Here is an 18,741-nt window from a genome sequence, read left to right as displayed (position 1 = left end):
CTGTATATAACAGTATGTATAAAATAATATACTTTATATAACAACTATCAAAATATATTACGGTATATATATATATAGTCCATTGAAAGTTAATTTAATCATAAAAATTGTTATACAAGTATATAACATAATATACATATATAATAATAATAATAATAATAACTATAGTATAGATTCTGTATATATTATATATATTAAACGGTATATTAATAGCATATAATTTTTTTTATCAATTAATTTCAAACTGATTTATTATTTAGTTATTATTTTATACATTAATTTCTAAACTGTATATAGATTTGTATAATGTTTGTTTTATCAATACATTACAGTATTAGTAGACATCTATTGGCTTATAATTGAAGTAAAAAAAAAATTTTTTTTATAAAAATATTTATTACTTATTACTAGTGTTGGTAATTTTTCGCAAATCAATTTTCGATTGCCGCAATTGCGGAAAATTGCGTGAAATAGCTTGAAATTGCGCGCATGAGGGAATGTATAAAAATTAACTTTTACAACGTTAAAAATTTAATTTACTATAGATTAAGATAATTTACTAATTTATTATTAGTATTAATATGGTTTTTAGATGGCAACATTTTATAATAAAATAATTAAAATTTATATAATTAATTTATGTTTTTATTCATATTGCTTTACCATTTAAATTTTGTTAATTTTTAAAAAATTATAAATTGTTGTATGTTACAATTGCGATTTTCGCAATCGAGCTTTTTGCAATTGCGGCAATTTCACGCAATTTCCGACCAATGCAATTGCGCATTTTGCAATCGGTACATCACTACTTATTACAGTTTACACACACAAAAAGTCTATACAAATATATAGAGTAAAAATAATATATAAATAATATAAACAATAAATATTAGTAACAAAACATTCAATTACTTAAAACATTACGTTTTCATATATATTATACACGTGTTTGTGATTTGTTGTCAAATAATAATAATTATTATTAATAACCGATTTTTTTCTAATCGGTAACCAATTCAAGCGGTCGGTCACTACTAGACTACACTACCCGTACGCGCGCGCGATGGCCGTCACCAACAATAACACTACTAACGGTTTGAAACGCCAATCCAGCGACCAATTGATGCCATTTGTTGTCGGCAACAAAAAGCCGAAATCCAATGACCAGCTGTCGCTGTTGTCGGCAATCGATGACCACTCGGAACTGGTATGTCATCTATCTATCTATTTGTCTGTCTATTTGTTTATATGTCTCTCCTCGGAAGTGACCACTTAATGTGACCACCAATAAACTAATGTCTATTTCTTGACGTCTATATATATAGTTGACCGCCAAAAGGACTTCGGCTCTGTTGGCGCCGATAATGCTATTGACTGGACACCGGAGCGAAGTAAACAGTGTGGCCATTCATCCCGACGGCAATACACTTTGTTCGGCCGGTTTTGATCGTGAAATTTGTATGTATTGACTGATTGATTGACCCGAAGATCTAAAATACCCTTTAATAATGATTTACTAATATGTTTACTAATAAAAAAAAAATCGGGTAATTATAGTGTTTCCCGGGTTTTTTTCGGGGGGGGGGGGGGGGGGGTTTATTAGGAAAATTAGTTCAAACAATTACAGTATTTTTTTTTTAAAATTCAAAATTAATTTTATTTATTTAATAAACAAAAAAAAAATTGTCTAATAGTTTGTACTAAAACTACTAGAGTTGTCAACTATTAAAAAAAATTATTTTTAAAATACGGTACTTTACTATTGTTATGTGTCAATCCTATATATATATATATATATATATATATAATTTATTTATATATAATCTCCGTTTTCATCTCCTACCCCTCCCCCTACCCCCGATATAAACTATAGTAGCAATTGACTGATTATATGTCTATTACCCCAATACTACATATATATATATACAGTATAACCCATTATTATTAGCCAATTGATTGATTGATTTTTATTTTTGGATTTTACTGGACATCTCTTATTCTTCATTAGTCTTGTGGAACACTTACGGCGAATGCGATAATTACGGAGTTCTTGGCGGACATAAGGGAACCATACTTGATGTCCACTATTCAAGCGATGGCGACCAACTGTTCAGCGCATCCACCGATAAATCCGTACAGATATGGGACTCGCGTACCGGCGCTCGTATCCGAAAACTGGCATCTCATCAATCGTTTGTCAATTGTTGTCATCCGGCCCGACGCGGATCGCATATGTTGTGCAGCGGTAGCGACGACTGTACGGTCCGGTTGTGGGATACCCGAAAAAAAGGTCAGATATCGTTTCATAAGAGCCAATATCAGGTTACGGCCATTACGTTCAACGAATCGGCCGATCAGATCATATTTTCGGGTATCGAAAATATATTGAAAGTCTACGATCTCCGGAAAAATGATGTTTTATATACAATGGCCGGTCATTTTGATACCGTTACCGGACTAGCTCTTAGTCCTGATGGCAACTTTGTATTATCTAATTCTATGGATAATTCACGTAAGTTTTTTTTTAAACATTAATTACCGGATAATTACCGGGTATTTATCAAACAAAATCAATATAACATATGTTTTTAGCTATTAAATAGAATTTTATTTTATTTTTTAATATTTCCCAAAAAAAAAAATTTAAATGATTTAAATAATAATTTACAAAACTTATAGTTAATGAGAGATTTTTGTTAAACAAAATAAATTATGATATATATTAGTTATAGCTATATATATATATATATAATTAATAGTATCATATTTTATCGGATACACTATTAAATTACATCCAATATACAGATATTAATATAAATTATGATTAATTTTTTTTTAAATACATTGTTTAAATTTTTATTTTATTTTTTTAAAAAATTAGTTTGCATTTGGGATATACGTCCGTTTGCACCGCAGGACCGGTGCATCAAAACACTGACCGGACATCAGCACAACTTCGAGAAAAACCTGTTGCGATGCAATTGGTCACCGGATGGTACAAAAGTAACGGCCGGATCGGCCGATCGTTTTGTCTACATATGGGATGTCACACATAAACGACTGCTTTACAAACTTCCCGGCCATTTGGGATCAGTTAACGATATAGTGTTTCATCCCACTGAACCAATTGGTAAGTGATTTTTTAATTACACAATCGTAATAATAATAATATCTAATATCAATTGGGTATTAAATTTTATATTAATAATTTTTTTTTGTTTTTTTTTTTGATGTCTAAAGTACTATCCGGATCAAGTGATAAAAATTTATATTTGGGTGAAATCGATGCCTAACTGAACTAACTAACTCTCAACAATATATTATTATAAATAATATTATATTTGATTTTAATATCAATTTGTATATTATTATTATTATATATATATACTTTTTTTTGTTGTTGGTTTCATTTTCATCTAAATAACATCACATAACAACTATCATATATATAATCATTGAGATAACATTTGACAACGACTACTAAATTGATTTATAAATTGATTTTTTTTAAGTTAATAAATAAAATTAAATTAAATAAAGTTTATTTTATTAAATTAATTAATTAAATTAAATTTTTTGATGTCCAATAAAAATCATTATTCATTTAGTAAATAAATTTTTTTTTAAGGATAAACATTATACTTATATTACAAATAATAATAATTATAACAAATTCTATAATAATAATTAAAAAAAAGTTTTTAAATAACTATTTATAAAAATAATTTTTAAAATTAAACATTTAAAATATCAAGTTATGATTGAAAAAAAWGTATATAAAGTTATATATATATATATATATATATATATATATATATATTGAAATATAAATTATTATGGTATCTATTTTTTTGATAACATTACTATTTTATTATCATATATATATATATATATATATATATATATATATATATATATATATATATAATCTTAATATAAAATAAGATTGATATCAATTTTGATAAGTTATTATTATTATTACTACTACTGTATAACAGTTAGAAAATACTTTACCATATATTACATAATATAACGATAATTTACTTTACATTTATCATATATGTATCCATAAGTTTGTTAACCTTTATTTAATTGCATCAATCAATTACAGTATTGAAATATACGTCTATTATATAAGGGTTACGTAATAATAATAATATATAAGTAAATAATATGCATGTTAATGTTATACAATATATATATATGATAAATGTCGTAGCTTATTGATTATTTTTTTAAATGTAACTAGATCAATCATAGTATTAATAGTAGAAAATTATAATTATTATACTTGATTATTATTTTTTTTTAATAAATATAATTATATAGTTAATCACCCTGCTGGTATTATCACCCCTATTAATACAAATGTATTTGTGATATAACATAACTAAACATAACAACATAACAAACTGGTATTTACTGTATATTGTTGATAGTGTTGCCAGGTCTGGAGGTTTTACCTTCAATTTTAGATTTTTTTTCATATAATATATCAAAAAAAATAATAATAATGAATTGGAAACATTAATATTAAGTTTTTTTTTAAAAAAATGCAATACATTTAGTTGAAAAATATTGAATAGTTAATAGTCAACAAAATAATACTATTAAAAATATTAAATGTGAAAACTGATTAAAAATCTATTTTCAATATATATATATATAATATGTATAATTATTTTGTATATATTCTTATAATATTAATATTATTATTTAAAAAATATTTACTGTATATACCAGTGATGCCAATTAAGTGTTATATTTTGATTCATTGATCAACTTTGTGATATATATACTGTATATAACATAATTAACTTAACAGATAATTAATAATAATTTTTGAAAATTTTTATTAAACAATAAGTAAAGTACAATAAACTCATACTAATAATCATTTTTTGATATGTACTAAATAGGTTATTTGTATAATCTTTAATTTTATAAACTTTAATTGCTATTACTTGTATATACAGTATACAGTACAAATAATTTTTATTTTTTAAAAAACATGTATCATTTTATAATTATAATTTTTAAAAAAAAAAGTTTATCTGGCAACACTAGATTATTATTATTATTATTATTAGTGATGATTCTCTAAAAAAAACGTTGCTTATAGCAATATATATTCCATAACATTTATATACTATATATATACATATGTGTATATATATACTGTATATATATAGAAAAATACGGTAGTTTAATGTAATTTATTTTTAATATATATGTATATACTGTATATATATATTCATATTACTGTATATTCATAGTCTAGTATACAGTATATTAACTCCACACTTGACGGTAGTGTACATACAGTATATATTGCCAGTAATTTTCAATGTCAGATGAAATTTTATATATATATATATATTTTATTTTATTTTCTTATCATTGAATTGAATGAATGGGTTAATAACAAGTATATACACTCATATAATTATATATATATATATATAGTAAACGAGTCAAACGGGGGGTCAAACCGCTAGATATGATCATATGATAGATGAGTTTAGTTTATATATATATATATATATATTTATTTTAGTTTATTTGATTAGTAGTTTTTTTTAATGTGTGGACAATCACCCTTATATACCGTATATATATATATATATATTGTAAACCTATTAGATTTACATACACACAGTGTATTGGGATTTAATTTTTAAATAATATATTTATTGATTAGAAATAAAATATATAATTGCCATATTATCATTGATAATAAATAATATATATATATATACCAGTCAATAATATTGTAATAATTATATTTCATTGTTGTTTGTTATAATATTGTGATATATGCTATATATATACAGTATTTTATTTGTTATTCAAGTATTATTCACATTAATAAATAAATATTAATAATAATAATAATAATTTGTATTGATTTTGTTATATATATTTTTAGTATATTCATATATATATTTTATCTAATATTAATTTGAAATTAGATCTAAATTTATCACTAAATTTTATCAATTTTTTTAAAAAAAAATTTCAATTGTATATCATATTTATTAATCCAATTATCACAATATTATAATTAATTAGATAAATAAATAAATAAAAACCAAAAAACAAATATTTTAAACCCTAATCCATGGATGAAGTGTTGTCTTCATATCAGAAAAAGGTATTTAAAAATTTTATTATTAATTAAAATTAATTAATTATTTATTAAAATATTTATTTTTAAAAAATTATATTTTCCTATTAGTATTTATTTTTATTATTAGTATTTTTAATTGAATTATTAATGATTTTATTTTATTTGTTATTTAATATTTTATACTTGAATAATTTTATGTTTTAATTTTTAATGTTAAAAAATAAAATTTTTGTAAATATTCATATATTTTTTTTTATAATTAATGTTTTTATAATTTTGTACAATTTTTTTTGTATTGAAAAAAACTAAACAAAAAAAACAAAATGATTTGAATTTATATAAATTTATAAAAAAAATTATTTACATTGGAATTAAAAATTAAAATATATATAAAAAAAAACTAACAAAACAAAAATTTAAAAAAATAATAAATACTATAAATGATTTTATTTACCAATTGATTGACATTTTATTATTATTAATTTATTTTCTGGTCAGTTAAGTAATTCAAATTTTATTTTTAAAAAAAAATTTTATTAACCGGTAATTACATATATATATATATAAAAAATTATTTGTGAATTAATAATCTAATAATTAAATTAAATGATAAAAAATAATTATTAATTTTTTTGGATATGAAATCAAATATCATTACCCCTTCAACAACAACACCCAACAAAAAAAACTAATAGATTGGTTCGTATGACAAACAAAAATGGGAGAAAACCATCGATGACCGTATTGTGAACGGTTTGAATGGACTGGAGTCGGCAATGCCACGAAAGGTGGCCAAAGTCAAGACCGAACTGATTGATTTGGATCTGATTCGCGGTACAGCCTTTACGAAAGCTAAGCCACAACAAGGTTGGCTATCGGCCACCTATAATGGCATACATCGGGTCCTACTAATGCCGTTTTATATTAAATGGTGGTCACAGCAGACAAACGGATTGATTTGTTTTATATTGTTAAGTCTCTATGTATTGCAAGTAATATCACTTCGCATCTACTTTGAGGACATGTTTTCCGGTTCCGATATCAATGCCGACGCCACCACCACCACTACTACTACTACCAGCACAACAACAACACCGACAACCGAATCGGACGACCAGTTTTCCGAAATACCTGCCAGTGAAGTACTGATGCCAATCGTAATGATGGTCATATTGGGTGCCATTCATACGCAAATAGTCGGTACTAAAGTGGTCAACAAAACCAGTAGCGGTGGTGGTGGTTGTGGTGGTGGTGTTGGTCAGCCATCATCGTGTAGTCAGTCCTCCTATCATACATTGTCGTCGTCAAAGTCGTCGTCCAATTCGTACAAACAGACGACAACAAAGAAACGAAAACGCAAATCAAAGTCGTCACAGTCTTCACAGTCTTTTACTGAACGAAAGAGTTCAGAAACGACAACCAGTCAGCAGACAACCAACAGACAGCCGACAGTTGTTGTTTCGGATGAAGAAAGCGGTTTAGGAAGTCTTGATATTAAATCAGATATTTGTCTGAATAAGAAACCATTGATCGAAAGGCGTGGATTCGTTGTCGGATCGATGGATAAGTTGAATATCGTAGAAGTCATAGATGATCATAGAAGAAGTGTTGGCGATTGTATTCCCAGTATTAAGATTAGCGAAAAACTATCGGTCGATAATTCAGAAATCAGTTCCGATGATTTCGATGTCGAAGATAACGATACAAAACAGCAGCACTTTGTTTGGCGCCGATTATCTGAGTCGAGACACGATAGAAGTAGTTGTAGAAGAAGAGGAGGAGTAGGAGGAGTAGGATTAGGTGGTAATAGCAAATGCCAGCAAAACAGAAGACTCGATGCTGACGATGACGACGACGATGACGATGAGTTGGACATCGATTCAATTACCCGGCGATATTCGGAGGGTAGCAAAGATTTTAAACAAAAAAATGGTAAACTAAGAGATAGACTTAGATTTAAGAAACAACAACAACTGCAACAACAACAACACAAACGAAGACGTGTCAAATCGTTGCATTTGTCTCCACCGCAACCGGCTTTCGCTGGTAGTCGTCATCATAAGAAACAACAACAGGATCTACTATACTCTTCGTGCGACTCGGAGGGCACACTATCGCCAACCACTCCCAATACGCCGACACCGGTTTGTCATATCGACCATCAAATGATTTATACAATATCTCTTATCAATCAATCAATCAATCAATCATAGGGTATAGCCATGGGCTCGGATATGGACTGGCCATTGATCAACTCCGATGCCAGTTCGGATGGCGACGATGACGACGACGACAGCCATCAGGATACTGGCGGCTCGACTGCGGCCAAGTATTTCATTTATCCGGAGTTTGGCGACGAAGTTGCGTCGCCATTGTATTCAATATTCAACGAGTTGTGTCACGACGATACCACCAACGAGACTAAAGGTATTTAAAAAAAAAATAATTATTTCATCAATTGATTCAATTGATCCACAAAACAACCAAACAGTCAGTTGTGCCATTTGGCAACAGCACGAGTGCCAGAAAGTGGATCTATCAGTGATGGACATCAGTTCGTCGATCATACGTAAAGTAGATTCGGCCAAACATTCGGCCGAATATATATATTTGGGATTTGTTTTTTCCATAATACTGGCCATTCTGCCCGGTCTGTTTCGTATACAGCAAAACGGCAATACGGCCGCCCAGTCGGCGGCAGCTAATAGTTCAGAGATTATCGATTTGTTGAACTTTCCGACAGTCGACTTGGATCTGATAGGCGAATGTATTTTCGGATCTAATTGGAGGTATATATATATATATAATGTTTAATTAATTACCGATAAAATCATTTTACACTAAAAATTTCAATTACCCGTAGAGTACGGTGTGTTGTATTGATAGCAATGATTGAACGGCTGGTCCTATCGTTGCTATACTTTTTCCTATTATGTGTGGCGGAGCGCACCTTCAAACAGGTAAACCATTAGTTGTTTTATTGCTTAAGACATCACCAGATATTGTTAAAAAAAAAAGTTTAAACTATATAACAAAAATTAACAAAAATACTAATTAATATAATCTTTTTTTATTGTTGATATATAAAAAAAAACAGCGCTTTTTATACGCTAAATATTTTTCGCAACTAACCCGTCGGGATCGGGCTAAACGGTCGGAAGTGCCTCACTTTAGGCTACATAAAGTTAGAAATCTGAAAATATGGCTATCGGTGCGATCCTACTTACGAAGGTATAATTGTTTAACACAATTGATTGATATCCATATCCATAACACCCAACCAAACAATCTAATCAAACAAACAAACAAAGTATTTATAATCTATTTGTTTATTATCATACATACCTTCACCGTCACCATCATCATCATAGACACGGACCAATTAGATCTGTCGATGCCATCTGTTCGAGTAGTTTTGTAATCGCTGTATCCATATTGACATTCATCTGTCTTCAGCTACTGAAAGAGTCGGAGGTTTGTGCCGCCAAACTCTACTGTTGGGAAATGGTATTCTGGAATCTGGCACTCGGCCTATTCATTATGCGACTGATGATACTCGGCTCCCGTATCAATCGGAAATACAGGGAAAACCTATCCATACTGATCACCGAACAGATCAATCTGTATCTCCAAATGGAACAGAAGCCGCACAAGAAAGACGAACTAACACTGGCTAATCATGTCCTGAAATTGGCGGCCGATTTGCTCAAAGAATTGGAAAGTCCGTACAAGATCTCTGGCTTCTGTGCCAATCCATACCTCTATAATATAACCAAAGTAGTCGTATTGTCCGCCTTTTCGGCCGTACTAACCGAACTACTCGGGTTTAAACTTAAACTTTACAAAATCAAACTCAGATAAGTTGTTTGGTTTGGGGGAGTGGGTGGGTGGGTGGGTGTGTATTAACCAACCAACCAACCACCCAAACCAATCCAACCCACATACCATCAATTGATTAAACCACCGTACAAAACATATACATACCGTTCCCGCCCCCACACAAACACACACACACACACTCTACAAATACATACAAACACACCATTAAAGTGCCAATTATAACCATTATTATTATTAATATTATATCATATTTTCCTAACTAAACTATGTTCAGGGAGCTGCTAGTAGTAATGTCTATTTTTATCACAATTGATTTTTTTTAATTATTATTATTATTAAATACCAAATTTTACCAATTATATATTTTTTTAGTATTGATATATTTTTTTTTTTTTTAAAATCCTAAAGTATTAAACAAACAAAAATCATCATTAATAACAACATTAATAAAATTGATGATCAAATTAATTAAAACTAATTAAATCTCTCATTTATATACATCATTACTCCTCTACTTATTGATCTCAAAGATGATAATAATTATTATTATATTTTTAAAACAATAATATTAGTTTTATTTTATTTTTTTTTTAGTAAATTATTTTTATATACACACAGATAAAAAAAATAGTTAAATAATTGTCACCAAAATATTATCCCATAAATAGACAATTTTTTGGTCCATTGTTTTACCCATGTTTTAACAATAAATAAATAAAAATAAATAATTTTATGAAATCATATTATATTTAAAAATAAATTGTTTTATTCTATTAAATATTATGTATATTTTATTTAAATAAATAATTTACCGGATATATTAAAAATAATTTTACATAAAAAATACATTAAATATCAGTTTATTTGTTTGTTATTATTAACATTACTATTTAGTCGATTACATTATAAAAAAATAATAATTTTGATAAAGATTTCCTAAAATGTTTTCTAAATTTACTTATAATAGTTAGTTATAGTATTATAATTTAAAATTATTTTTTAAAAGTATTGAATAATGTTTCAAAAAAAAATGATTTATATAATTATCTACATATATATATATATATATATATATATGACTATGATTTATCGGTACTTAAAAATAATAAAACTATTTACCAGTAATTAACCGGTAAATTACAGTAATTTAAAATAAAATAATTGCATTTATAATACATATTATTATTATAGATAATAATAATAATATATGACTACTAATTATCGCGGTATATAATAATCATAAATGCGATTACAAAATGATTAAATTAAATTAAAATTAATTAATTAAAAAATAGATCAATCGATAGCAAATTGTTGACAAAAAAATTGTATCAAAAAATCTTCGTTTACCATTAGTGACCGATCAGTAGCCAATTGATCCAAAAATTTGATAAACAATTCACAATCGGTTCCCGAAAAACTATCGTCGAGATTCTTCTTGAGTTTAGTGTCGTCGCCAACAAAATTGTCGACAATTAGATCCAATTGTGTCTTCTGACTGATAATTTTCTGGACAATATAATCGATAAACGATTGCATATGTGTTGATATAAACTGAAGACATTCGTTAAGTATGAACAGAAACTGATCCGTCATATAGGCGTTCAATGTTTTCGTATCTTTCACTATATTAGTCAATTGGGATATTAGTCGCGAATGTGTCCGCATTGCCGATACGTCCACTTTGGTCGGTTCGGTCCATAAAAATGTTTCGTTAATGATCGCCGATAGCAAATCAATAGGCAGTTGCGGCTCTATAGCCAAAAACGATAAGACTTTCAATGTCTTCAGCTGATAGAAAATGTCAAACATTTTCGGCTGAAATGTTTCGCTTGTTTTTGTTATGAAGAATTCAGTGTCCAATCGGCTAATCAAAGACATCGATATGATCAACAAGTTTAGCGATGTGTACGACCAGTGAATGTGTTGTCTGATATTCGGGTGTTTGGCGGCGGCGGCAGAGGCGGTATCGTTGTTGACATCGCCGCGAGTGGTGGCCATCGACTGGAGACTGAGGTCAATCTGGCGGCGAATAGTTCGGGACAAAACCAGAATCTCGAGCCACGGCTGCAAACGTCTGGACGAAGACGACGACTGGCGGCCATCGGCTGACGATAATTGCAGATGAGGTCCGACTTGACTAATCAGTTGGCCGTCCAGTGAGGCCAACAATTTGGCCAACGATGATGTCTTGTCGTTGTTGTGGTCATCGTCGTCATCGGCGGTAATAATCAACTTATTGACGATCAATGCATTCAATTTGTTTAGTGAATGCAATTGCGATAACTCTAGCAATGAATATAAGATAATATTATTATTATTATTATTGTTGTTTGACATACATATGGTGTCAACAAAACAAACAAAAACAAAACAATTATATAAAACAAATTGTTTTAATCAATCAATTTGTTTATGTTTTCATAGACTGTATAAATAAAATAAAAAATAAATAATAAATATTTAAATTATTAATATTTTTTTTGTTTATTATTTATATATAATTTGTTTATAATAATGATTACAATAATAGCCAATAGGTATCACTATATACAGTATACACTGTATATAGTGTAACGTTGTTTAGTGGGTGAAAAAAAGTAAAAGTAAAAAGTTCCCTCTCTAGAATAATATTTCCTATTTATTTGTTTTTTTTAATAAATATAATTTTATTATTTTTCCTCACTTTAATTATCGTTAAAAAAGAGAGAGAGAGAGAGAGAGAGAGAGAGAGAGAGAGAGAGAGAGAGAGAGAGAGAGAGAGAGAGAGAATATTACCCAAATAAATAAAATACTAAAAACAATAAATTTTTATTTTATTTAATTTAAATTTTTTAAAATTTAATTACTATTTATATATATATGTGTGTGAATTATTAATAATTTTTTTTTATAAAAAAAAGTTTAATATTATAATTATTATATATTAATTGATTTTTTTTAATTAATTAAAAATCTAATTAATTTAAACATCATAATTATAAATACAGTAATAATAATAATAATTATAATAATAAAGTTGTATGATAGGACATGGAAATAAATTCCATAAGGAATTTCCTAGGGAGTATATATAAGGGAACATAAGGAACTTTTTTGGATTATTATAATGGGGGGGGGAATTAAAAAATTTTTTGGTCGAACCCTAAATTATTGCACTATTTTAGACAAATGTTTTTATTTCTCTGTATTATATGAATCACATAATATGTGTATAGATTTGAGTCGACTCTCTCTCTCTCTCAATACATATATATATATACTGTATATAATAGACAATCACACACTCACTCACTATTTATAGCGCGCACACTGTGTGTGTGTGTGTGTGTGTGTGAGAGTATAGTATGTATATTATTATGGTTGGAATAATACAGTAAATTGTTTGTATTTTTATGCATTTGTAAAACTTATGTAAATTGTTTGAAAAATTAATTTTTTTTTATAAATCTTATTAAATGAAAATATAATTATAACAATAATTTTTATTTAATGATAATAAATTGTTTTCTAATAATAAAAATAAAATTATGATATTTTTAAAAAATAAAAAACAATTTAATAATTAAATCTTAGAATTTATTATACATTATTATTATTTTTTTGATTTTATTGTTTTTTTTTTTAATTTGATAAATGGTGTTTTATTTTATTGGCTATAAAATATAAATAAAAAAAAATAAAAACATCAAAAATCTACTTATAAAAAATAAAAAAAACTCAAAAAAACATTTTACACAATTTTTTCTAATAAATTTTTATTTTATTTGTTTATGTTATCGATTGTAGTAATACTTATAGTTATTAATATTATTTTTTTTAAAAAAAATAATTATTAATTTTATTAATTTTTTTAAAAATTATTTATATAAAGTACTATATAAACAGCAAACTTATTGCTGTCAACCCTAGTTAACATACAATACATAGTTATAAACAGTATATACAGTACTGTATACTAATGTTCAGCCATTTTATATGATGTGACCTTTTTTTTTCTCTCTCTCTCTCTCTCTCTCTCACTCTTCCCATACATTTTCATTGTGTAGGCCATCGACAGCAACAGTATCTGTCTGTCTGTCCGACTGTCTGTCTGTCTGTGAGAAACTGACTGACCGACCGACCGACCGACTGTCTGCGGCCAACCAACCAACCAACCAACCCGAACATCCGAGATCATCGTTGTCGTCGCCGCCGTTTGCCGTGTGTGTGTGTGTGTGGTCACCGCCACCGCCATCAGCCGTGTGTGTGGTCATCGATCACTGATCTGATCCCAAAAATAAACATTTTTTTCAAGATATAGCGAGTGGTGACCATCTTATTGCTTCATTACGAACGCATTCAGATTTGACGACATCCTTCCCATTATGTATCCATTGGGCGGTCAACGTATGTATTGATTGATTGATTGATTGATTATCATCGGTGGTAATGGTGGTGATGTGATGGTTAGGTTTTTTAGTAGTAGTAGTAGTGGCGCCAAACCATACACACCAACCAACCAACCAACGGGTTTATAGCTAATAGTTTATAATAATTTGTTTGTGTTTTTTGTTGTTTTGGTTGAATGACCGCAGCTCCCGGACCACCAGGCGGTCCGCGAGGTATGACACCGATGGCGCCCCCGCAGATGGCTCCCGGACAGCAACAGCCGCCAATTGGACCGCCAATGGGTTCGATGATGATGCCCGGCGGCGGCGGCGGTGGTGGTGGCGGCGGCGGTATGCCCGGACTACCAGCTGGACTACAAGGTGTTCCTGGAGGACTGCCCGGAGTACCGGGACCGGCCGGCCTGGACGCTGTTCTGCCAGTAATGTTTGTCTGTCCGCGACGGCCAAACGTCGGTACCGATGGTCGTCTGATTACTCTACGGGCCAATCATTTCCAGATAACAATGCCCCGTGGATTTCTACATCACTACGACATTACCATTACGCCGGATAAGTGTCCCAGAAAAATTAATCGGGAAATTATCGAAACAATGGTTCAGTCATATTCCAAGATATTTGGAACCCAGAAACCGGTGTTTGACGGCAGAAAAAATATGTATACCAGAGATGATCTGCCGATCGGAAGGGATAAGGTATGTGTCTAATAATGACTTGTTGTCTTAATTACCATTTATTTAATTATTATTATTATTATTTTTTAGGTTGAGCTCGAAGTGACACTACCGGGTGAGGGCAAAGATCGTGTGTTTCGGGTGGCCATCAAATGGGTTTCGCAGGTTAGCCTCAATACGTTGGAAGAGGCATTGGAGGGAAACGCCCGAACAATTCCATTGGATTCCATACAAGCGCTGGACGTAGTGATGAGACACTTGCCGTCGATGACTTACACACCGGTTGGCCGTTCGTTTTTTTCGTCGCCCGACGGCTACTATCATCCGCTCGGTGGCGGCCGCGAAGTATGGTTTGGTTTTCATCAAAGCGTACGGCCATCCCAGTGGAAGATGACGCTGAATATCGACGTGAGTGCCACTGCTTTCTATAAGGCGCAGCCGGTTGTCGAGTTTATGTGCGAAGTATTGGACATCAGAGATATCAACGATCAACGAAAACCGTTAACCGATTCGTCGAGAGTGAAGTTTACAAAAGAGATCAAAGGACTGAAGATTGAGATCACACATTGCGGTACAATGCGACGCAAATATCGTGTATGCAATGTTACCCGCAGGCCAGCCCAGTTGCAGTCGTTTCCCCTGCAATTGGAAAACGGCCAGACAGTCGAGTGCACGGTTGCCAAGTATTTTCTGGATAAATACAAAATGAAGTTACGGTACCCGCACTTGCCGTGTCTTCAAGTCGGTCAGGAGCACAAACATACGTATCTTCCGCTCGAAGTGTGCAACATTGTGGCCGGTCAGCGGTGTATCAAAAAGTTGACCGACATGCAGACGTCGACAATGATTAAGGCTACCGCCCGATCGGCACCGGATAGGGAACGCGAAATAAACAATTTGGTTACCAAAGCTGACTTCAATAACGATCCGTTTGTCAAAGAGTTTGGTCTGTCTATAAGCAATCAGATGATGGAAGTGAAGGGGCGAGTGTTGCCGCCACCGAAACTACAGTACGGCGGCCGAACCAAACAGCAGGCTATACCCAATCAAGGTGTATGGGATATGAGGGGCAAACAGTTTCATACGGGCGTCGAAATCCGGACCTGGGCTATAGCCTGTTTCGCGCCGCAGCGCACCTGTCGGGAGGATTCGTTGCGCAACTTTACCCAACAGTTGCAGAAAATATCCAACGACGCCGGTATGCCCATCATTGGTCAGCCATGTTTTTGCAAATACGCTAACGGACCGGATCAAGTGGAACCAATGTTTCGCTATCTGAAACAAACATTCCAGGGTTTGCAACTGGTAGTGGTCGTCCTGCCAGGCAAGACACCCGTCTACGCTGAAGTCAAACGTGTTGGCGATACTGTACTCGGTATGGCCACCCAATGCGTTCAAGCGAAAAATGTTAATAAAACATCACCGCAAACATTGTCTAATCTGTGTCTCAAAATCAATGTCAAATTGGGCGGAATTAACAATATACTGGTGCCCAACATTAGGTATGTCCTCTCAAATATATTATAATAAATTGTTAAAAAAAATTTTAATTTTATTTTCAATTTTTTTTTTTTTAATATACAGACCAAAGGTTTTCAACGAACCGCTTATATTTTTGGGAGCAGATGTAACCCATCCTCCCGCTGGTGATAATAAAAAGCCTTCCATTGCCGCAGTGGTCGGCTCTATGGATGCCCATCCGAGTAGATACGCGGCCACTGTACGTGTTCAGCAGCACCGGCAGGAAATCATTCACGATCTGTCGACAATGGTCAAAGAACTGCTCATACAGTTCTATAAATCGACTCGTTTTAAACCCAATCGTATTATCTTCTATCGGGACGGCGTATCCGAGGGCCAGTTTCATCAGGTTTTGGCCCACGAATTATTGGCCGTCCGAAGCGCTTGTATGAAACTGGAGGACGACTATCGGCCAGGTATTACGTTTATAGTTGTCCAGAAGCGTCATCACACCCGGCTATTTTGTTCCGATAAACGCGAACAAATCGGTAAAAGCGGTAACATTCCGGCCGGTACTACTGTCGATGTCGGCATTACTCATCCGACTGAATTTGATTTCTACCTGTGCTCGCACGCAGGCATTCAAGTTAGTCCTATTATTGTCCAGTTGTCCTATACTTATATATATATATATATATAATATAAATACATTCATTGCCTGTTATTGTTATTATAATATATTTTTTTTCTTATTTTTTAGGGAACAAGTCGTCCCTCTCATTATCACGTGCTCTGGGATGACAACCAATTTACAGCCGGTATGTGATTATTATCTCTCATTATTATATACTTTAATCGATTGATTGATTGATTTAATATACCGGTTACCATACATACAGATGAACTACAATGTTTGACCTATCAGTTATGTCACACTTATGTGCGCTGTACCCGTTCCGTATCGATACCGGCGCCGGCATATTATGCACATTTGGTGGCTTTCCGAGCCAGATATCATTTAGTAGAGAAAGAGCACGATAGGTATGTCCCCCTAAATAGTTGTTATTATTATATATCAAACTAATTATTATTATTATTATTATTAATTTCAAATATATAGCGGTGAAAGTTCGAGCCATCATTCGGGAACCAACGGTGACGAGAGGACAGTAACTGCACTGACCCGAGCAGTTACCGTACATCCCGATACTACCAAAGTTATGTACTTTGCTTAAGGACAACCCACTCTCACTCACTATATCTCTATCTCTCTCTCTCACACACACTCTCTAACCCTCTTAATAGTCATATTTGATCAATAATTATAATGATAATGAAAATATATAGTAAATGAAATGAAACCATTGAAAAAAAATAACACTAAAACAACTAAATCATCGCTAAATATTAAGAGAAATTTTTATTGGAAAAAAAAATAATAAGTATTTACGGAGGAAATCAATTAGTTTTAAATTTTACACACATTTCCACTATACAAACAAACAATAAATCATTGACTCTATTATATATATATCTATATATATATATATATCATTAAATTAATTTAATTTTTAACCATTTTATCTCATATTCTTTAATTTGAGTACTCATTATTAATTAATTAATTATTATTATTAAAAAGATTAAATTATATAAAATACTATATATTATATATACAGTATATACCATACTATTATTATACATATAAATAGTTAACGATTATTATTATTATTAATATTATTATTAACTAGTTTATTATTATATATATATATATCTATTATAATAATGCTATTTTGTTGCTTAATTTAAAATATTATTATTATTATTTGGTCATATATTTATATATATATATATATATAAACTATATATATATATATTTTAGGGAGTTTTTTTTAGTACAGTAGCAGCTTTGGCCACACATACAAACACATACATACATACATATATGTATAATGATTAGTCAAATACACCAGTATTTATTGATATAAATATATAAATAATATTTAACACACAATTATATATATATATATAATGAGACCAAACAATAATAATAATTAAAAAAAAAAGTTTTTTTTTTTAAGAAAAACCAACGCAAACTATCGATAATATTGTTATATAATGTTTTTAAAAACAACTAAAACAAACACACATTTATTGCTTTTTTTAAAAAAAAAACATAATATAGTAATTGAATATACATTTGTCCAGACAATCATTGATAATATAAAAATTTTTTTTTGTTGAACAA

At 30.4% G+C, this 18,741-nt stretch overlaps 3 protein-coding genes across 3 annotated transcripts; all 3 read left to right on the top strand.

Moving 5' to 3' along the window:
- Nucleotides 1-900: 900 nt before the first annotated feature.
- LOC128959131 (U5 small nuclear ribonucleoprotein 40 kDa protein-like) lies at nucleotides 901-3,332 on the top strand. The gene is made up of 5 exons (XM_054305072.1): nucleotides 901-1,207; nucleotides 1,326-1,458; nucleotides 2,009-2,512; nucleotides 2,882-3,130; nucleotides 3,241-3,332. Exons 1-5 carry the CDS (start codon nucleotides 1,064-1,066, stop codon nucleotides 3,291-3,293), a joined length of 1,083 nt encoding a protein of 360 aa, XP_054161047.1. The 5' UTR covers nucleotides 901-1,063; the 3' UTR covers nucleotides 3,294-3,332.
- Nucleotides 3,333-6,014: 2,682 nt separating this feature from the next.
- On the top strand, nucleotides 6,015-10,369 carry LOC128959124 (protein PHTF2-like). Its single transcript, XM_054305065.1, has 7 exons — nucleotides 6,015-6,154; nucleotides 6,826-8,274; nucleotides 8,344-8,557; nucleotides 8,622-8,919; nucleotides 8,994-9,090; nucleotides 9,228-9,361; nucleotides 9,502-10,369. The coding sequence occupies exons 1-7, from the start codon at nucleotides 6,122-6,124 to the stop codon at nucleotides 9,989-9,991; spliced, it is 2,715 nt and encodes a 904-aa protein (XP_054161040.1). The 5' UTR covers nucleotides 6,015-6,121; the 3' UTR covers nucleotides 9,992-10,369.
- Nucleotides 10,370-13,936: 3,567 nt separating this feature from the next.
- On the top strand, nucleotides 13,937-18,005 carry LOC128959123 (protein argonaute-2-like). The gene is made up of 7 exons (XM_054305064.1): nucleotides 13,937-14,359; nucleotides 14,548-15,053; nucleotides 15,123-16,534; nucleotides 16,617-17,139; nucleotides 17,254-17,311; nucleotides 17,393-17,534; nucleotides 17,614-18,005. The coding sequence occupies exons 1-7, from the start codon at nucleotides 14,338-14,340 to the stop codon at nucleotides 17,726-17,728; spliced, it is 2,778 nt and encodes a 925-aa protein (XP_054161039.1). The 5' UTR covers nucleotides 13,937-14,337; the 3' UTR covers nucleotides 17,729-18,005.
- The last annotated feature ends 736 nt before the right edge of the window (nucleotides 18,006-18,741 follow it).

This window comes from Oppia nitens, unplaced genomic scaffold, assembly GCF_028296485.1.
Source record: "Oppia nitens isolate AA-2021 unplaced genomic scaffold, nextdenovo-longstitch-racon4-pilon3 scaffold41_pilon_pilon_pilon, whole genome shotgun sequence".
Taxonomy (NCBI): domain Eukaryota; kingdom Metazoa; phylum Arthropoda; class Arachnida; order Sarcoptiformes; family Oppiidae; genus Oppia; species Oppia nitens.
This window is presented reverse-complemented; position numbering and strand designations above follow the sequence as displayed.